The sequence below is a fragment of the Acanthochromis polyacanthus genome, chromosome 12 (genome assembly GCF_021347895.1).
Source record: "Acanthochromis polyacanthus isolate Apoly-LR-REF ecotype Palm Island chromosome 12, KAUST_Apoly_ChrSc, whole genome shotgun sequence".
In the NCBI taxonomy this organism is placed as follows: domain Eukaryota; kingdom Metazoa; phylum Chordata; class Actinopteri; family Pomacentridae; genus Acanthochromis; species Acanthochromis polyacanthus.
Genome location: NC_067124.1, coordinates 30,836,859 through 30,858,858, shown reverse-complemented (window position 1 = coordinate 30,858,858; position 22,000 = coordinate 30,836,859). Strand labels below are relative to the sequence as shown.

At 39.3% G+C, this 22,000-nt stretch overlaps 2 protein-coding genes across 2 annotated transcripts; one reads left to right on the top strand and one right to left on the bottom strand.

The window, feature by feature from the left end:
* Positions 1-76: 76 nt before the first annotated feature.
* On the bottom strand, positions 77-15,474 carry mrpl13 (mitochondrial ribosomal protein L13). Its single transcript, XM_022194220.2, has 7 exons — positions 15,345-15,474; positions 13,066-13,189; positions 12,556-12,649; positions 11,073-11,133; positions 8,036-8,122; positions 5,737-5,858; positions 77-968 (listed from the first exon to the last, which is right to left on the bottom strand). Exons 1-7 carry the CDS (start codon positions 15,369-15,371, stop codon positions 944-946), a joined length of 540 nt encoding a protein of 179 aa, XP_022049912.1. The 5' UTR covers positions 15,372-15,474; the 3' UTR covers positions 77-943.
* Positions 15,475-15,691: 217 nt separating this feature from the next.
* Positions 15,692-21,109, top strand: dscc1 (DNA replication and sister chromatid cohesion 1). Its single transcript, XM_022194217.2, has 9 exons — positions 15,692-16,017; positions 17,289-17,457; positions 18,676-18,810; positions 19,177-19,267; positions 19,388-19,526; positions 19,634-19,686; positions 19,793-19,947; positions 20,452-20,600; positions 20,718-21,109. Exons 1-9 carry the CDS (start codon positions 15,848-15,850, stop codon positions 20,827-20,829), a joined length of 1,173 nt encoding a protein of 390 aa, XP_022049909.2. The 5' UTR covers positions 15,692-15,847; the 3' UTR covers positions 20,830-21,109.
* Positions 21,110-22,000: the final 891 nt, after the last annotated feature.

Below are 22,000 nucleotides of genomic sequence, written 5' to 3'. Positions count from 1 at the left end.
ATTTTCCAACAACACAAGGTCAAATAAGCAGATTTTTTACTACATTTATGTAAAAATACTACTGGACCTGAACAGGTTTGTTAAATTGTTTATTAGCCTACTTCACAACACATTCAACTGATTTATTCATCAACATGGAAACACAATGACAAGAAGGAAAGTCCTGACCAAAGTTAACGTCTTCTAGACAAAGCAGACTGCTGGCCCAAATTGTTGTCATAGTAACACATTAATTGTTTTCACTGTGAACCCGCAACCCTTCAAAGGGAGGATCGGCTCCAGCAGATGTCATTTTTATGAGCCAAATCTGATCATTTCATGGATGTATAATCTGAGAAGAAAGCCACAGAATCTGATTTTTCTCCGATCAGAGCAGAAGCCACGTGGTGAAATCTCAAGCTGTTCTTGGGTAATTTAAGGTTGCTGTGGTCGAATACGACCGACAGAAAGAGGAGGATGGAGATTGTGTTGTCACTCCGTGTTTTGGTGAGAAACTGTCGGCTGAATTTACACAAAAGCAGGAAGTCTGATTTGTTTCACTTGAGCAGAGAAAATCAGTTTTGTGTATTAAATTCTGCTTACAAGTCACATGATTACAACTAGGGGTTGATTGACTACTAGCCTCTGATATTCAGCGTTTTTCTGATCAACAGTATCCTTTCTTTATAAGTGATTCCAGATCAGACATACTAATTTAAAAACTCCTTCATTGGCTTTAATGATGGATAACTGTCAGTAAAGTTGTTTTAATTAAACCGATGTAAAACATAACTGCATTTCAAAGAAGTTTTGTTAGATCAACAGTATATCTGTTCCAAATGTCTCATCAATCTCTTTGACTACTAATAATCAGTTGACCCCTATAACAGAGGATATTGTAGCTTCAGTGTTGTGTTAATATACAAAAACCTTTCTACTTTGGTCACGCTGGGTCGCCCTGGTTTCATTTCATCCTGTAGTCTTCAGGTCTGTGGAGAAAACGCGAGACAGCACATTAGTATGGGGAGGCATAAAAGTCTGCAAAAAGAACTGATTGCAAGAAAATACACTGACAGAAAGTGACGGATGAGAAACTGGGCAGATCTTATCGTTAGTTCTTTTTTTTTCCCTTTCAAAATGAGTTCAGACACAGCATCCTCTTTTTGTGTTTTTCCCCCTTTAATTTCAAGCCCAGATTGCAGCAGACAGATATTATCGGGTCGTGCTGTATTGGTTTTGATACAGAGTAGAGAAAACATTATCAAATGTAATAGCTCTGCTATCAACTACAGCAGTATGTTTATGTTGTCTAATGTCTGAGCACTTGTTTGTGTCTGTGTGTGCGCGTTGTAGAGAAGTGGAAGGGGAGTTGATATCCAATAATAATCTCTCGCCTCTGCTCCAAGGTTTTTCTGAGAGAATATTAACTATGTGTTTAATAAAGGGTAACGACTGAATCGCCCTCCATGACCTCAACCCCATCTCCCCTGACACACACACACATTTGAGCAGTAAAATGAGTAAGACGGAGCGTGAGTGAATATTAACTAGGCTAAGGCCCATCTCTTAAATAAACCCGGATTAGTTTGACCTTGACGGCCGCACGGCGACCAGCCCCAGCACACGAGCTGATTGGCTGTGGAGATTGAACCAGTAAACAATAAGAAGTGGCTCATTTATCACCTTGCACTGACACCCGGACAGCAATGCTGAACAGACATGCTGTACATGATTGTACAGAACACACACACACACTGCAGTAACTGAATGCAAACAGTTTTTGGATCAGAGCCTTCAGGGTGTTAATGTAAGAACGGGCTAAATGTATGTTGTTCAGCACATTGCTGTATGTAAACCGTTAAAAGGGTCAGTCCACCCAAACTACAATTACAAATTATCTCAGTTGCCTGTTGTGATTACAAACCATGCAGATGTCTTGCTTCATACAACAAGAAAACACGTACAATTCTCATATTCAACGACTAATCTACCAGAGATGTCGGCCTGATAGAAGATAATTTACTCTGATTTAGGGGTTCTTAGATACAACTACTGCGTTCCAGTACCCATGCTATATTGTACAGAAGAAAACATACTGGCTGTGTTCTGAATCACATACTTTTCCTTTAAGTACGTACTACAGGTCTGTAATGCAAAACGAGTTGTCGTCCATTCTAGCTTGTTTATACTTACACTTACACTACCAGATATATGACGTACATTCAACTGTGCAAAGGATTGTGGGACAGAATGGTTAGAAAAGCAAGCTTGCTCTTCAGATAACTCAACCAGATGTAGAAGGCATAGTGCAATGACATTTATCTGGCATACTATATAATGTGGTATGGATATTGGAATGCAGCATTAGTATGTTCCGATAATAGTCTGTCGAATGTCGTGTGCCAAAAAGGTGGTTGGATTTTGCAGTATTGATGCCAGCAGTGTTCCTGGCCATTTTGACCCATAACCCTCTGCATGATTACTTCACGGTGACACGACAGCTCATTTTGTACAATATAGACTGTGACTGTCAAAGTTTAAGGCGCAATATTACAACAAAACAGTATGTCCCAGTTGTGTGCATACAGCATGAAACAGCATCTATGTTGTAACGGCAGCTGTACTTGAAGCATGAAGAATGAAAAGTATACGATTTGGAATGTATTTTCTGAACCTAATTTACAAGACGCACGGTTTTTGACATGTAGGCTCCGTATGTGCACAGCAAAATGAGTGGGAAACACTGAAAATGAAGACTTGTTTACATAAAAAACAACTTCAGTTATAGGGCTGCACAATTAATGGAATATTAATCACACTTCAGCTCGCCACAATTAAGTGATCGACTGGGATATCGACTTTTAAAATGCAGCCCTCACAGAAAATGTGCCTGTAGATAAAATCACTCGCTTTCAGTTTGGGTAAATCGGACATTAATGACCTTATTTCACTCTTCTTGAATTAATTTCGGGTCTCACAGCTGCAGTTATTGAATAGAAACATGAGACTGCTCTGTGCACAGCTGCCCAACTAGCTTCTAAGGTAGCCTGCATGTGAGGCGTTTAGGGAACATCAGTAAATCTGAGTGTTTGTCAATATGCAGTTTTTCAAAAAGTGAGGTGTTTTAGGTAAAATTTATTTCATAATTTGCTTGTCACCCAAATCGTTATAGAATAATTAATTATTTACGAATACAGTTATGTTACTCATCTGGTGCTTTTTTAAATTAAATCACACGAAATAATCCTAATATCGCAATGCCATTTTCCCCTCCGTACTGTGCAGCCTTTGCTCTGAGGCCGTCTCAACCTTAACACCGTCGAGGTAAATGTTGTTTTGCTTGTAATGCACTCGGCACAGAAATATTACATTTGGAGAAATTCAGCAGCGGTATTATTTCCTGAAACAGAGTCACTTTTGCTCCGTTAGAAAACAGTAAAACATGTTTCAAAGGAACTATTTATTCAGTTGAAAGTAGTTCCAGTGGGGGGGGGGGGGGGGGAATAACACAGAATACAAGAGAAAGCAGAACGTTGTTTCTGGACATACCAAACATGCAGCAAAGCCCTGTGAACAAAAGTCCCTTCATCTCTACTGTACTGTGAAATCTCAGATACTGATATCTGAAAACCAAGGCAATAAAAACAAAACCGCAAAACTTTCTGCATGTGTAGACACCACCACAGGCAACTTTTGTTTCTGGTATTTGGGTGAACAGATTCTTTTGCACATATTTGAGGGTTAAGACAAGAAGTGCAGAGGAGATTTCACATGCAGTAATAATTATATGTTACTTTCTTATACTCGTGGTATTAATTTCACTCGCAAAGTAAAACCATTTGAATTTACCACCTCTAAGTGGTAAAAAGAAAGGCCACCAGAGTAGCTGCTCCTGTGGATGAAGAGCAGCAGCCCTGACCTGGATGAGCAGCTGGAAGACACTCGGATTGATGGATTAATGGATGCAAAAGGCTGATGCTGAGCAGGTGAAGAGAGAACGCTCTCGGTCGGCCCATCAGGATGATGTTTACTGCAGGTGAGGCCGCAGAAATGCAACAGCGCGACATTATCATGCTGGCACACCGCGGGTCACGATGTCAGTCTAATCTCCAAGCAGAAAATACTTGACTCAGAAAAGCCATGAATATGATTATGCCAAGTAACAGATGCTCTATCCCGCACCCTACAGAGAAACCTTGTACGTCCAGACAGTCAGGAAGTGAAGGGAAACAGCTGTGTGCGTTTGTGACATTTGACCAGTTCTGTTTCAAAAACCTCGACCAGGGAGAAAACTGTGAGGACAGCAGTGTCATCATGTACAGTATCCTACAGTTGTTAAGCCTTTTAGGGGAGCTCACACAACACTCGAGCTGATTTACATTTACTAAAGGCGTCAGCTCAGGAATAAAAAGTTGTATATTTACGCACACAACAGCAGACATGAATAAAGTCCGTCCTCTGTGCATCGTGTCACATAATGACAACTCAGCAATGACTGACAATCATTCACACCACAGACACATGTGCTTGTAGTTACAGTGAAAAATGTTGCATCTTATTTTTTCCTGCACGACAGAAACGAGTCAAACTGGCCACAAAAAGGTTTGGCTTGCTGTCGATTTGGATCTGTTTTATGCATGCGTTGCTTAGTAAGAGCAGGAAAACAATAGACAAGAGCGTAAAAGACGAGGACTGAGCAGAACGAGGCAACGAGGGAGTCCAAACCTCCCCACACTCATCAGCATGAACACTGCGCCGCTCCGGTTAATGCTCAGAGAGACACCGCCAACTGTGCCTCGCCTCAGAAGTCAAATTCTCAAGTTAACGAGATTCTAACATTCGCCATCAGTTTTCAAATCTCTGCTTCTTTTCGATGCAAAACACAAACTTAGTGCTACTGTTCCTACAGATATAACCACCTGAGCAGCAGCTGTATTCAGACAATCAGAGAATGTCAACTAATGCTACAACTACTATATCAGACAGCAGGTTGGTGAGTTTATACAGAGAGACGGCTCAACATCACCCCCTTCTGACTTCTACCAGAAAACACAACTGCGTGCGTCTCATCATTGGTCCTCAGAGCCCAAAAAGATTCCAAATGAGCTACTTCTCATGTTTGTCAGACAAAAAAAGCCATTTGAAGGCAGAAGTTGGGGGTGAGCATCACAGTAAATGTAAAAACTGCCAAACAGAGTATGGGTTTAATGATAATGTGGCTGGAGAACATATATGGAATTGGTCTGTTCTCACAGTGGCTAAAAGCTACGCTAACAGCTAGCAGCTAAGTTAGAATTAAGCCATCAATGACCCTGAAACAGAGTCTGGAAAACAATAATTAATAATGCTTTAAGATGTGAACCTTAGTGGGCAATAAAGTGAGAGAACAGTGAAAGATTAAGAACGGCAGATATAACTGCAGGGAACAAACTGATCAATCTCAGTCAATCCCACATAAACAGAGAAGATCATCCTAATTTAACCTCTCCTATTTCTATTTTACATATTCAGTCATAATGAAGAGGTTCTCTCCTATTGCATGCTGTTAAAACATTACATTTATTGGATATCGAGTCAGAATATTGGTTATCAGGCTTTCTTGATTACAGAGAATCAGCATCAGCCCTAAAAAAACATATCCGTCCATCCCTAGTGTTTATATGCTGAGAAACGTACATGTGTACTGTGTATAGTGTCCGTATTTATACAAGCATTGCTGTGTTTCAGTGCAGAAAGTCTGCGTGAGTTTGTACATACGGCGTCCACAGCCTGGGGAAGGCGTCTATCTCCTCCTGGGTGTATTCGCTGAGTTTCTTGGGGATTTCTCTGGGCTGAGGCAGCTCCTCTGTCAGGTTGGCTCGGATGTCATCTGGCAGCTCCTAGGAAGAGGGGTGGATGGATGGAGGAGAAATTTTAGGAGCTGAATATCAGGACATGGGACTAAAAACTACACTTCCCAGAATGCACTGGTAGCAGCAAAGAGGTGCTTGACACCTGATCAGTCATCACTGATTGAGAGCTCCTGGGAAGGACTGGAGGAAGCTCAGTCATTCAGACAATCTTCAGAGGAGAAAGAAACAAGGAAAGAGAAAGGAAATCCAAGTCCACTCATGGATCCAGTCCAAAGACGCCAATGGTTGGTGAAATGTTTGTTTGCTTTCTTGGTGTTTGAAATGTGTCTTGATATAAACTGCTGTGTGAATTGCTTAAAATGAGTTACAACTTGTCCATTATTACTTGAAACTAACCCAAAATGTCCAGAAACTTGCTAGCAAAACTGCCACAAAGCTCTTTGTTATAACATGAACTGTAGTCTCATTGGTTATTGAAAGCATTTACTTCATTGATTTTATGTTGAATTAGTTTGAATTAACATAAAATATAAAATATATATATGTTAAGTTAAATGAAAAATTAACTTAACTTTACTGAAATGTTGATTTGTTATTCAATTTAAAAGGCTAAAAAAAATGTGGCACTTAATAAAAATTAATTTATTTTTCATTTGAGTGGTTCTGTGTTTGATGGTGTCAATTTTGTTTTCTGTCTTTAAAGGTTTACAACCTATTGAAATAACATGACCAACCAACTAAAAGGAAAATAAAAAGTTTGAGTTGGAAACCTGAATTGAGTTGTCCATGTGTCCTTTGAACTGAGAGAGAGGTGGACTTGACAATGCAAATTCAAGTAATGAAATAAGAGATGTAAAAGAATTTAAAAGAGGTGGAATGAATCAAAAAGAGAAAGCAGAGGGAAGAAGGTGCTATTTACTCCACAGGAACAGCTCAGATTTGCTACTAAAAGATGTGAAGAGGGCTTCAGGGTCCATCTCACTCCAGTGTGTCTCATTAATATTCATTACAGCTGGGTATGTGTCTGCAGGTTTATTTAAAGAACAGGTAAACAGTTCAGGTTAAAAGACCAAAACAACGATAAAAAACCCAAACTTTCAAAAGTAGCTTTGCACTGCCTGAACTGTTCTGAATTGCAGATGGCACTGCAGACATTCACAAAGCTCAGGAAGCCCATCTGCAAGTAATTAGGGATGCACACTTCCCACTATCGACTCTGCTGGGGAATATCAATCCAGCATCACACCGGAAGACATGTATCTGTTTTTCTTCTAAGTTCTGACGGCACACAGCTCATTTGTTACAAGTCAAAACTCAAAGATCTGATCCTGGAATTAATGACGGCGCTCCTACCATAATAATTACATCCAATTAAAACGTGGACAAGACACCCAGCTCCATTAACAGCCCATCCAGTGCCTTGGTGTTTGGGTTCTAAACTCATTTGAGAAGCTGTGATGTGTGACACTGGTTCTGGCCAATGCAATTTTAAACCAATCAAAATGCTATGAAGCGCCAAAGTGTTGGCTGTGAATCACACACACCATAACTCACTGCAGCAATGATGCGATGCATCTGCTCTTTTAAATCAATGAGTACGACAAGACAGTTTGATGTACTTTGATAACTGAATGGAAACATATCAGTCTTTTAAAGTCATTCAAAGCAGCAGTTATTGAGTTTTTTGGCCACTTTTGGCAGCAGAATTTGCTGTAGTCTTTCATACAATGGAGCAAAAACACAATACATAACGGGCATCAACAGCTGCTTATTTACACATCCAACAGTCCCCACGCAACATTCGCAATGAGCTGAAAGGTGCACAGTCTGGTGATAATTCTCTGTGGATTTTTACACGAAATGGCCCAGTGTTTAATATAAACTACAGATAAGTGCAGCTTTACAAGACAGAGAGTGAAAATGCTTCCGAGGCAACGTCACAATGAATAAATGATTGTCAAATGAAACAATTATGTTTAACTGCATATATTAATTTTTTATGAACTGATTTGAACTGCAAAGGTGAAACGGCAGCAAAAAGAAAATCTTGACAATGATGAAAAGTGACTGAAATGTTTCTTCTATTTTTCAGTCTGCATCTGCAAAATGATATCAGTGCGTCTGTTCTCATGATGTTCCCTCTGATTGTCATAAATAAGCCTGAATGATGGTGGTTTAGTGAAATGAGGTGAAACAGAACTTACATCTTCAGGAAATATGTGTAATCGCTGCATCATGGTGCGTCTGTGCAGATTCTTAGGCAGCATGCCGTAAACCGCCAATTTCACAATCTGGGGAGAAGAAACGGATTGAAAAGGACAGAGTCAACACGCTGATCAGTATCTATAGCAACCTCACATACTTTCTGTGTTTTTCTTACATTTGCTTCTCAAATGCAACCGTGTTTCTCAATATTAGGCTGATTACACAAATGTGAATTCAACTTGGACCCAGTTGCTGGACTCGGATACTGGACAGCCATATTGGAGAGAGATGTTGGACAGAGGCAGCGCTGACAAATGCTTCATCTGTCCAATTCCATTTCTCCCTCTTTGCTCGCCAACCCTCCAAACTCCATTTTAACTAAATCACCAACAGGACACACGTCTGTGGTCATCAGCTGGACTCAAACCTGCATCAGAATCAGAGCCAGCGGTGGAGTGGATGTCTCTCCTGGTTTTGCAAACTCCAGATTGGAGACCAGTGCAGGTCATTCACCTACTTCTACTGGTTCCAATATGACAAGAGCAATTTTACAGTATTTTTATTAGCCGAACATCCTGTGGGAAAACGTCTCAAACCCTGGCTGTGTAGCTCTTATTGCGCTGTTCCAGGTGACGTGTTAAATTACTCTGAGCAGACCTGACCTGCAAAGATAAGTATTTAGACCAACAGCCCCTGTGTTACCCTGATTACAGATGAATCAGTCAAAAGCTGAAATCAAGTAACAAACACTAGCCTAATGTAAGAATAAACAAATAAACGCTGCTTGTTATGATTATGTTCTTCCTTTGTAAATCAAATACTCACTCTTTTTCAGTGTCAAAAACAAAGCTACAAAGAGCTGCACTGACAGTCACTTAAAATATTAAAGATGCATAAAACTGAATTGTCTTAAATGACACTGATTAATTCAGTTTGAAGAGCAGGGCTGGTGTCATTTTTTTCTCACTTTTCACCCTGTCTGCAACATTCATGCATATTATTATTGATAAATGCACGCTTTAATTTTTTTAAAGTGCTAAATGATTTTTCTAAAACCGCTTGTTTTTAATAGCTAACACTACCCTAACAGAGGGTGTACTACGAAGCAAGATTAACAGGTTGGCATGGTATGTTGAAGCTAAAGTCAGAGTTTTAATGTCACAGAGGTTTCTCTCTTTGGGCCTGTTAGATCACCACGGTAACCGATGCTGCACAGCAAACCTGTAATATTCAGAGTGTGGGATTTTACAGAAGTGCCACCCTTGAATCACTTCTTTTCTGATCATATTTGTTATGTGTCTTATAGAATTTCAGCTGAAGACACATACAGTTGAACCCAGAAGTTTACGCTATAAAAAGACACCTTTTTTTCTGACATTAAATCAGGCTAAACTTTTCCTGTCTTATGTCAGTATTACAAAAAAATCTATTTCAATAGTAATCTTACTGTGTATAAAGTTCTGACTTTAAAGAAAGTGATTGTCACTCCTTCTCTATTTTCAAATCTCTGCTCAAAACTCATCTTTTCAATAATCATTTTGCCTCCTCCTCTTCCTTAGTTTTGTTTTTGTTTTGTTGTTGTTCTCTTTGTTTATGTAAAGCGACCTTGGGTTTGTGAAAGGTGCTATATAAATTGAACATATTATTATTATTATTATTATTATTATTATTATTGTTATTCCTGTCAGTGGGATCAACTACAGCTGCATCTTCAATCAATCAAAGCTTATTTGTATAGCCCTTTATAACAGCCCGAAAGGTGACCAAAGTGTTTCACAGTAAAAAACAAGAAAATAACTTAAAAACAATACAGTAACTTAAAGCAGGACAAACAATCACACTCACACCTACGGGCAAATTTAGACTAATCAATTAACCTCAGCACATTTTTGGACTGTGGGAGGAAACCCACACATGCACAGGAAGAACATGAAAACTCCATGCAGAAAGACCCCGCTAAGGCCAGGACGGGAACCAGGGATCTTCTAGCAGCAAGGCGAGAAGTGCTGTCCACCATGACACTGTGGATCCCATAAAATACACAATAAGATAATAAAATAAACAGCAATAAAATACACATCTAAAAGAAATAAAAGTAATGAAATGTCACCATACCACCAGGTATTTAAAGCTGTTTCAAACAGGAAGGCTTTGAGTTTGATTGAAAAAGACCTAGGTCAGTGATGGTGCATGTCAAAGGGGAGCTCGTCCCAGAGCCTGAATGTCGCTACAGACAACGCCCGGTCACCCCAATGTTTATATTTAGATCTGGGTATCTCAAGCAGCCGCTGATTGGAAGACCTCAGAGCTCTTTTTTGGTTCCATGAAGTTAAAAGCTCAGATAAATGTTGATAATAATGAATTCAAAGTTCGGGCTCAGTGACAGAATAATTCCCTGGATCAAGTAACAGGATGTGCTTTGTAGGACGTGTGGTCATGGCTGGTTTGGTCTATTTGCTGACAATACACAAAGTGCAGCTCATGAGCCGTTTCTCTCCCGGTTTCATCAAAGCTTCAAAGTTAAGGAACACAGGAGTCCACTTGATTTGTCAAGTACAGTATGTAGGTCACATCAAGCTCTGAATGCCATCATCACTGTTTATGTAAATACCTGTCACAAGGAGACTCTCCTCTTCCTTTAACACACGACAACAGTGTATAACCCTGAAACCATGAATATGCAAACAACCAAAACCCCAGGAATTATCCTTAAACTGACACCTCGCGCCGAGTTTCAGACCACACCAAACACCGGCATCACCCGCACACATCCACCGCTGCCTAATCCCACTCGACATTAATATGCACAAGCAGCACATGAAGAAAGGGATCAGTGTCAAAGCAGGAAACGCCACCTCTGCACAGCATGTGGCACGCAGAGGAGTGGTACTAATCTCTGTGAGTGGCATAAATCACACGTACAGTATAATAAAAATCCATGGTGTAAAGTGTGTGGCAGTGGCGGTTTCTTCGATTCAGAATTCATTCAGTCGACATAATGCAGAAAAAAGGAGAACAGTGACTGGCAGCACTTACAGCTTTTGGGTCCTTTTGGTGGAGCTGAGCTGCTGTGACTTGTTTGAATCCACCTGGATACCTTCAGGGGGAGGAAAACAGCTACATCAGTCCGTGTTGTGCAAAACAAAATAAAGCTAGTATTTTGCTATCCAACGAACTGATACTTCTCCTACAAATAGTAACACTGTGAGTACAGTTGATTATTCTAATAAAGTGTTCTGCTTTCAGCCTTCTGAGCCCAAAGCAGGCCGTTTCTTTACTCCTGTCACATGTTTACTCTGTGGACTCATTTTTTACTTAAATATAAAGTCATACACCTTTATGGAAACAGAACAACCATAACTAGAAGTAGAGGGAACTAAAAGATGTCTTCTCTGCTGTACAACACACTGACATTGGTAATAAAATTACAAATAGCGAAAAACATGGAATCAGTATGAATGACACTTTTAAGTGCCTAAAAATGCTACCAATATTGGGGGGAAAAATGAGAGTCCACATGTTAGAGATAAGCTGTTTTGATTACATCTATATATGTTTTTCCTCTCTACAAACTCTGCACATCAACTCTACCATGCTGAATGTATCTTTCAACTACTTCCTGATTTTTAGCCAAGCTGCATTTATTTTAGTGAGAACGTTTGCTTCTTTTCCTCTCATCTGGTCTGCTCTGCTCTGTGTAAATACAATCAGCAGTTTAACTAAACTGTCACTGAGTTTTTGTCATGTGACTGTTGGTCACAGCTGAGTGTGTCATGGTTTTCTAGTTGCACTGAGGAAAGCAGAATTTGAGGATTTTTACATGATTTCTTTAGTATAAACAGTTCATTTTGTGGCTGTTTTAAATGAGACATTCAGAATGAAATTATTTATTGAAATACTACATTTTGAATCAAATTGTAGTCTATCTTCCCTGACAGAACAGTACTGGAACCACGATGCATTCATAGACCATCTGAAAGTTCAACGATTCTCTCAGTTTTTACAATTCCTTGCTCTGACAAATGGGGTCATTTTGATGATTGTGTTAAAAAAAAATCTTGCCTTTCAAACCTGTCAGCACGTTCTAGAGTTCAGGGGGTTAATGACAGCTCTCCTTTAAACAATGAAAAGACATTAGCCACTTGTAGGGAATGGATAATGCATTTAAAATCCTTCCCTGCAGCCAAGAAATGTTAGAGAACCTAATGCAGACATGTGTGCTCTTTTAAAATGCCACATTACTAGTAAACTTAAGAGAAGCATCAACCGCTGGCAATCTTAACGTGCACACAGAAAATACTACACAGAGAAAGCAGATTATTTCTCTCTAGTAATTTATTGCCTGCGAGTTTGGGACTGCACAACAGAACACAAGATTCTGCAGACAAAGTATGTCTTTATCTTTTATTTTCATCGAGCATTTTCTTATAGACACCGAGGAGAAAAGACAAACTGGGAATAAAAATGCAACCAAGACAGTAGAGGTGGAATTATCCTGTCAGTTCGTACTATGACTTACCCCGTGTGTGATGAGTAGACCTTCTGCTCCCATTTGTTTCCAGAGAAAGCTATGTGTTTGGTGTTTATTACTACCACATGGTCCCCGCAGTCACCTGTGAAGATGTTCAAGAGGTTTGTTTTCAGGCTTATTAGCATGCTAATGAGGATATTTAAAAATACTTGAGTCTATTTGATAAGAGAAACAGAAACATCACACGAAGCTGGTCTGACAGTTATAAAAATACCTTCCGAAACCGCAGCTGGTACAACAAACATTAATCTTCAAATAAACATACAGTATTGGGCAGAATATAAAGCATTAGTGAGAAACAAGAAAAAATATTTAGAAAGTTTGTCCTCTACTGCCATCATGTGGCCATTCCTCAACATAACTATCTTAAACTAGATTGTGGTTTCCCTAATGAGAACAGACGTTTTCAGCACATAATATAAGGGTTACATGAAGGTAGAAAATTACTTATGACTTTACATGCGTGTGTGCTCTGTGATAGATTAAGTTGTTACTCACTCAGTGCATGATAGATAGGCTTGTGCTTCCCCTGTAATCTAACAGAGCACATAGTCGCGATCTTTCCAGGCGGCTGCATCCTGGCATCTATTATGAACCAGGAACGAGCGAAGGTCGCCCATTGCTGCAAGAAGAAAGAACTGATTATGTAAACAGTGATGAGGCCATGAGAAACAAGAGACATTTCTACATTTTCTGTAACAAAAATAGAGTTTAAACATGTAAACAATAAAACTGGCACTGGCTTCTTTCAATTGTGGTTCTATATTTTCAAAGTTCTTGTAAAATGAATGCTGGTTCATTTTTAAAGCTTTTATTTGAGTCAAAATTTCTGCTCTGAAAACACCCTGCAGCCTTAGACAAAGTGGCAACCTTTCACTTTCAAGTTACTTGCTGGATAAACAAAGCACTTCTATTAGTTGGAAATTTAGGTTCTTTCTAATTTGTTGTTGGTGTTGCCCTATTCTAAAAGTAAATGATTCCACAGGAATGAGGGAATGAAAATGCAGACCTAAACCAAGTAATGACTCCTGAACAGACATTTTGCACTTAATTACAGAAATCATGAACACCATCAACACTCAGGCATCAATTTCCATTTCTCTAAGATGCAAACATGACAGAGTTCATGAAGATTTTTGTTTTCCTAACCACATATCAAAAATGGGATATGTGTCTCCATATGGCATTTTGTAGACACATACATTATTTTGCCAAAAGTATTTGCTCATTCATCCAAATAATCAGAATCCGGTGTTCCAATCACTTCCATGGCCACAAGTGTATAAAATCAAGCACCTGGGCATGCAGACTGCTTCTACAAACATTTGTGAAAGAATGGATCGCTCAGGGAATTCCAGCATGGAACTGTGATAGGATGCCACCTGTGCAACAAATCCAGTCGTGACATTTCCTCGCTCCTAAATATTCCACAGTCAACTGTATTATAAGAAAGTGGAAGTGTGTGTGAACGACAGCAACTCAGCCACCAAGTAGTCGGCCATGTTTGGTGGAGGGGGGGATTATGGTGTGGGCTTGTTTATCAGGAGCTGGGCATGGCCCCTTAGTTCCAGTTAAAGGAACTCTGAATGCTTCAGCATACCAAGACATTTTGGACAATTCCATGTTCCCAACTTTGTGGACCAGTGCACAAAGCAAGATCCATAAAGACATGGATGACAGAGTCTGGTGTGGATGAACTTGACTGGCCTGCACAGAGTCCTGACCTCAATCCGATAGAACACCTTTGGGATGAATTAGAGCAGAGACTGAGAGCCAGGCCTTCTGGTCCAACATCAGTGTGTGACCTGACAAAAGCGCTTCTGGAAGAATAGTCAAAAATTCCCATAAACACACTCCTAAACCTTGTGGACTGCCTTCCCAGAAGAGCTGAAGCTGTTATAGGTGCAAAGGGTGGACTGACGTCATATTGAAACCCTATGGATTATCAAGGCAGGTGTGCGAATACTTTTGGCAATATAGTGTATATTATATCCTATTGTAACCAATGACACTTTGTGTTTCTTTGCTGCCTGCTTTTTGATTGAGAGAGGAACTGATAAAAAAAACTTAAATGCCGCCTTTGAGAGGATGTTGGGAATTACCCTGAAATGAAATTTGATGTGGGTTTCTCCTTTTTTTTAAAACAGTGTATGTCTTTGGAGATTGCAGAGTGGCTACATACTCCTTTTTGAGGGTCTCACATTTAAATGTTTATCTACTGTCCCTGAGAAATATGTGGGAACAGCATTCATATGGGCAGTTTAGGTTTATTGAGGTTTGTTCTTTAATATAAATACATTTATATTTAAAATATAAATTTAAATGTTAAAATGGCATGAAATCTTAAAACTGTAAGCAGATATTATAAAGACTGCATCAATTGCACCATTGCCTTACATCTCCACGTTTTGCAGAAGTCTGTTGTTAACAAATGGGTCCCAAGATCCCCAAAATAACACTTTAACCTTAAATAGTTTGGCATACAGTGTTTAAAAAGGTTTAAATGAGTAAACTGCTAACACGAACTAATACTGTGCATTGTTACAACACTTCTCGCAACTATATTTTAATCGGGTAAAACAGCTTTTTCATGGCATTACGAAGGTATTCATTGTTTGTGAGCTCACCGGTATAATAATTTTATCACACACACGGTCAGTTCGTTAGCAACGGCTGCTAACCGTGCGCCTGGCACCCATTACATGTACACGTACCGTTCAAATGGCGAGATGTAAATAAAATACAAAGTCGTGCAAAAAATAAAATGGTCAAATTACCTGAGCAGATCTGGAGAAACTTGACATTTTGACGACACTACTTGCACATCCTCAAAACATTTGACCCTCAACGTGAGCTACGGTCCGTTTGGTAATTTTGTTCGGTTGAAACACGACCAGAAACTTCCTCGTTCCTATGTTACCTGCTCATTTGTATTTAGCTCATGTAGTAAAAGTCTTCGCGACTTAAACTTATTAATGGCTGCACTCATTTAAGTTGATGGTACATAGCTAATTTTTTTAAGTCAAATTAATTATTTGGCATTTCTGTAAGTCGCTGTTAAAAAAAAACAGTTTCCACTCGGTGGTGTTTTCAGGTCACATCTGAACGTAGTTTGCTCACTTCCTTCCCGCGACAGAAAGAGAGCGGGGAATTTTGACAGTGAACAGCAAAACAGAAACACTGGTTTATACTAACTTTAGACTTTAGAAAAGGGTAGTTCTAGTCTAAAAAGTGTGTATACAACAAAATATTATCAACCTAACCTGCCATCAGACCGACTATGAGAACTTTAGAGGAGGTGCAGGCGACCCTGCAGATCGCCAAACTGAAGGAAGAAGATTTACAGAACACCATCCACTGCCTGTCCTTTGGCCAAAACGTTTCATCTGCTGATTACTGCCTGATGGAGCTGGACGACACACTGTGCAAACACATCGAAGCTGGCCAGAGGTGAGGTGTGCAAAATAAAGTGAATGAATGTGTTTAGTGAACAGATGGACAGTAAGGAAACATTAGTCAGATGACTGATTGAGATGTAGATGTGACTTCTGTAAATCCTAAATGTAAAGTGACAGGAGTAGAGCTGCAATGATTAATCGATTATTTGTTAACTATTAAATTAATGGCTAACTATTTTGATAACTGAATAATCAGTTTGAATTTTAGAAAGTCTTAATTCTTTACCTGAAGCTTCTTAAATTTGGATATTTTCTGATTTGTTTCCTCCTCTGACAGTAAACTGAGTATCTTTGAGATGTGCACAAAATAAGACATTATTTTGATCTTTGGGAAACACTGACTGGCATTTGTCACTTCTCTGTGACATTTTACAGACCAAACAACTAACTGATTAATTGCTAGAATAATAAATTAATCAACATTGAAAATAATCCGTAGTTACAGCAAATATTCCTCACAAGTCCCCCAAAGTCCACTGTGTTAATATTCAAAGTGCTTCTTTTATCAAACATAAGTGCCAAATCCCACAGGTAATTTTATTTATAACAATATGAAACAAAGAAAAGCAACATTCATTTTCCTCATTTGAGAGTTTTAATTGGGGGTCAACCAATTAACGAGCTGATTTTCAGTTTCTAAATATCGGTAGCTTTGCTTTTAACTGACTCCTGATAAAATGATTTATAAAATGTGCTATTTTGGTTCTGATGCAGTCACTTCCCTCTCTTTTGACAGCAAGATTTTAATTTTTTTCTATAAATGTATATTGGTTCTAAATGATACTGATTAGGACAGACTGGCGACCTGTCCTGGGTGTCCCCTGCCTTCGCCCAAGTCAGCTGGGATAGGCTCCAGCACCCCCCGCGACCCTAATGAGGATAAAGCGGTGTATAGAGAATGGATGGATGGATGATACTGATTAGTCTTCTGGATTACTAATAATCGCAACTAAAAAAAACAGATCAGTCGTGATGAGGTGAAACCAGTGAATATATGCCATTTTACCTGATTCAGTGGTTAAATAACCCTTGAAAGTTGTTGTCAACTTACTTTGTAAAGACTGACTAATCAACTCATCAAGTAAACCTCTGTCATCCTTGACTTTCTATCTTGTTTACCACAAATTCTAAACTAGCTTGACAATGACTATAACTGATCAGCAGTGCTGTTCTGTCACTAGGTGCTGGAGCAGCTGGATGGACGTACATGTTTATGTAAATGTGAGTGACGCCTTAAAACTGTTACTTTTTCTTCATTACCAGTCTAGTGATTCGGGGGGATAAAGATGAGCGCGCAGTGCTTTGTAGTGGAGATAAGACGTATGATCTAAAAATAGCCGACACATCCAACCTGCTGCTGTTTGTGCCTGGATGCAGAACACCGGACCAACTAACCAACAGCCAGGACAGCTCCCATGTGGTGCACACTCAGGTATGGACAACACACACAGACACACACAGAAACACACACAGGTGCCTTCCTTCAAAAGTAATAGTGTTCTGTGTGTTATGACCCACAAACTGCAAGGTTGAATTTAAGGTCAGATTTTATTTTCTATTTATATTCTTTCACTCAGCCAAAAATTCCAAATTTAATTAGATTATTGCTAAGCAGGTGACTCATAAAACACCTTCCCCTGAGACCTAAACACCTCAGAAGCCTACCTGCTGTTTTAGATTTTCTCAGGGATGTCAACTGATGAATGACGCAAAATGTTCTTCACCTCAGTAACTCAAAATCAGAAATCATACCGTTCAGTCCCTAAAATTGTACCAGTCTCACTGAAACCAGCTTTGGTCTCTCTCTCTTTTTTTTTTTTTTTTTTACTATTGTTAAGCGTTTTGCCAGGTTTTTAGGGCTTCTATTTAATTCAGATCTAACTTTTGAACAACAGATTAAATTAGTTGTTCCGTCTTCCTTCAGTTTAAAACCACCTGCAGATTTTTATACTCCAACCTGCAAAAAGTGTTTCACACACGTCATTTCTCCAGGCTTGACTACTCTGACTCCCTCTTCTTAAGTCAAAAGTCACTCTCTTGCCTCTTCACAGTTAGAGTTCAGCAACTTGGCTTCTTACTGGTTTTAGCAGCATCACATCAGCTCAGTCCTGGCTTCTCTCCATTGGCTCCCTGTTCATCTTAGAATAGATTTGAAGGCGTTACTGGTCACGTTTCAAAGCACATCAGGGTCGGGCCCCAAGCTTCGTAGCAGAAATGTTGACCCCGTATGAGTCACCGGGCAGCCTCAGATCCTCAGGTGTGCTTCTCACTTTTTCAGCATTGAGACTTAAATCTAAAAGTGCTTTTTGAGCCCCTCAGTACTGAAACAAACCTTCCTGAAAAGAAGACTTGCAGGATCAGCGACTTCTTTTAAATCACTTCTTAAATTTTTTTTCCTTTTCTTTAAACTTTACAGACTTGCTTTAATGTGATTATTTCTGTCTGATTATTAAGATTTCATTGCTTTTATTATGTTTTGTTTGTATTTATTCATACTCACATGGAGTCTTTCCCTTCCCTTTCTTGGAATTAATCTTCTTATTTGACCTTCTTGATATCCTGCTTTTGCTCTGCCTGTCAAAGCTCTTTGTAAAATATTGTTTTTAAAAGTGTTGCATAAATAAAGTTCTTATCATGACTTGCGTTGTAGATTTGGGGATTTTGTAACAGCTACTGGGAACTGAGGAAACAGCGGCCTAAACTGAAGAAGCTGAAGAAGCTGTTAATGGAGAATCCCTATGAAGGACCTGCATTAGGAGGGCAGGAGGAGAATACGGAGAACAGGGTAAATACATGTGACAATGTGGAATGTAATCCCAGGTGTTGCTCAGCAGTGAGCAGTTAAATGACGTTTAGTTAAGTCTTTACTCTGCTGCTATGGGGGTCAAATGCACTAGACAGTATGGTGGCATAAGTAAAGATCAGATGTTTTAACCTGACATAATCTCACCAGAAATGTTTGCATGCTGAAACATTCCGTTATTCCAAAGAAGTTTTCTGTTAGTTAAAACATCTGACTGTATCATGTAACACATCTGGGGAAAGAATATAGTCTCTGTATCTACATTTTCTGACAATAAGTCTATGTTTCAAATGCTGTCTCTTTTCAGTGTTACTGTAGCTGTTAATAAGTGGTTTGCTCTGTTTCCAGTACACAATGCTGGATCTGTTGGAGAGGATTCAGGCCAGTGAAGAGGAGATAAAGACCCACTTAGAAACCATCCACGCCTGTCAGATAGATGGTAAACAGACACGTTTTTGTCATATCTGGAGCGAGATATTGTTGAAGTCTATTTTACTTACAAATATTGATAAAACGGATACCTACCAGATGTTTCGAGGCAGTATCTTTGTACTTGCAGGCTACTGGCGTGTGCTGGACTTTGACTATGAGATGAAGCTGCTCGGTCATGTGACTCAGCTGGTGGATTCTGAGTCTTGGTCCTTCCACAAGGTTCCCCTTAGAACCAGTCTGGAAGAGTTGGCCCCACTGGAACCCAAGTAAGTTAACATTGCTCAACACTAGAGTGGGAAAAAAAAGGAAAATAAGAGGTTATAGTGACTTTCTGAGCCAGTCCAATGACGATATTGTTTTTTTCTTTATTCAGAGACATGATCGAACACTGTCTGAACTGCTACGGGAGACGATTTACTGAAAAAGGTTCATAAAAACACTCACTTTACAGAACATAGGATTTCAACTACTGGCAGATTTTCACACAGTCTGAAACTGCTTAGTGCTGAAATATCCTCCTTCCTCTGTACAGATGAGGTGTTTTATGCGCTGCATGAGGATAAAGTATGTCGGGGTTTGGCACTAATGCTGCTGCAGAACGCCGTCAAGTTCAACCTGAGGGAGTTTCAGGAAGTTTGGCAGCAGAGTGTCCCAGAGGGAATGAGCACAAGACTGGACCAGCTGAAGGTGATCCTGGTTATACAACTGGAGTAGAAGTTGTGTATTTGGATACAGTGAAATTAACAACATAGGTTTTTTCAGAAGATGCTGAAATGATAAGTAATGAACTAACTAGAGCTGCAACAACCTACTATTAAATAATCGATGCCTGCTTTTATACTCGGTTTTTCTGTTTGAGTAATTTTTAAGGAAAAAGGTCGAAATTCTGTGGTTTCAGCTTCTTAAATGTGAATATTTTAAAATTTCTTTACTCCTCCATGACAGTAAATTGAAAATCTTTGAGGATGTCATGTTGGCCTTTGGGACACTGACCAGCACTGTTTAGCATTTTCTGTCATTCTAGCCCTAACATTCAATTAATTAATCAAAGAAAATGTTAGTTGCAACCCTAACAATTCTGCAGACTCTTCTTAAGTTTTGATTTAACTCTTGTCTAGTTCTCTGTCACGCCAGTTTGCATTTGGTTGTACATTCCTGACCCTGGTGCTGAAGAACCTGTCGTTCTTTCAGAGTGTCGCCCTGGTGGATCGTACCTCCAACCCTGAGACCATCTCCTTGCTGCGGGTGGAGGATCTTCCAGAGGACACGGTGGAGCGCTTCAACCACCTCTTCACACTCCGAGAGAAATGGACAGAGGAGGACATCACACCGTACATACAGTTAGTGTTACACATCTGGGAAATTATCACAGCCTCTCATGAAGAATATTTATAATGTGAATTACCTGATTTGTGAATATCGAAGGTTCATTCTAATGTGTCATGCTCTTCATCCAGGGACCTGTGTGGGGAGAAACAGACCACTGGAGCTCTGCTGACCAAATACGCTCGATCTTCAATGCAAAACGGGATTAAAGTTTTCAACTCCAGAAGACCTGTGGCTACATGAACAATTTATATTTGGAGATTTACGTGATTATGTTTATTTCCACAGTCACTTTTTCTACACTCTGTCAGAATCAGCTAAAGAGAAATGGCTGTTAGCATTGAAGACATTAATCAACTGTCTTTCAGCAGTTTAACTAGTTAGCTTGTGTATGAAGCCATTTAAACTGTTCAACTGTTAAAAGGGTTTTTGTCACTGAAATAAAACTGGAGCTTCATTTCAGTTTTTCAATTGTCTGTAAAAATTAATAAGTACATGTAATAAAGAAGTGGTCATGATATTACCACATCTGTAGTTATTCTCTTTCTTCCACTGGTCACTTTTTTTCACGTCTAGCAGGAAAATGCATTATAGGATTTTATTAGGTGCTGCATAGGAAGTTGTCCACAAGGTGGTGCTACACTGACAAATTACATGAGCTCCACATGCAAACTGGACAATTCTGCCATGTTCTTCTGCATTAAAATTACATTTGTAATTTTCATTTACTGACCTGCGAAATGCCCCCTGATTGCTCAAATCCATCAGGTTTCTGTAGACTAGACGGACATTAAACTGAACATCTTTAGGATGTGGACACAAAAGCATCCTAATGAGTACCAAAAATAATCTTTTTCAAATATTAAACCTGTGATGGAGGGGGCAAAAAGCCACTAAGGGCACAGTTTCTCCTGAACTGGCTCACTGTCACCTGTGGTTTTGCAGTGAGCAAGTATAAAACAAGGGTAACATGGAAACAGAATCTAAATGACCAAATTTGTGGTGAGATCTCATGTTCTGTGTATTTGTTCATGAGTAATAACTGAATTCAAGCTGAGCAGACGTTAAAGGAGTAAATCATATGTCGTCATTGTTTTTGGCTAAATACAGTTTAAACATCAAAATCCTCTCAGTGGGGAATTTGTAAACTGCAAATCATAATGTAAAACAAAACACAGAAAAACCCAAAAGTGTGTAAGCAGAAATCAGGACATGAAAATGAGGGGGAAAGCTTTTTGTTTAGAATTGATACAGAGAAGACAAACTAGTGGCGTGAGGACATAAAAGATGTAAAAGTTCAGAAACTATTAATGTTGCATTAGATTTAAAGAATTTAAACTTTGTGGGGTGTGTCTGTGTCATGTTTTTAGGCAATGTTTATTCTAGAGATTGCAATAATTGAAGTTTATATGGT

Coding starts and splice junctions, on each gene's coding strand:
- dscc1 (XM_022194217.2), top strand. CDS start 15,848: ATGAGAACTTTAGAGGAGGTGCAGGCGACCCTGCAGATCGCCAAACTG. Junction 16,018..17,288: donor CACATCGAAGCTGGCCAGAG/GTGAGGTGTGCA, acceptor CTTCATTACCAG/TCTAGTGATTCGGGGGGATA. Junction 20,601..20,717: donor GACATCACACCGTACATACA/GTTAGTGTTACA, acceptor CTCTTCATCCAG/GGACCTGTGTGGGGAGAAAC.
- mrpl13 (XM_022194220.2), bottom strand. CDS start 15,371: ATGTCAAGTTTCTCCAGATCTGCTCAG. Junction 12,650..13,065: donor GCCTATCTATCATGCACTGA/GTGAGTAACAAC, acceptor ACATCTTCACAG/GTGACTGCGGGGACCATGTG. Junction 11,134..12,555: donor GTCTACTCATCACACACGGG/GTAAGTCATAGT, acceptor CTCCCCCTGAAG/GTATCCAGGTGGATTCAAAC.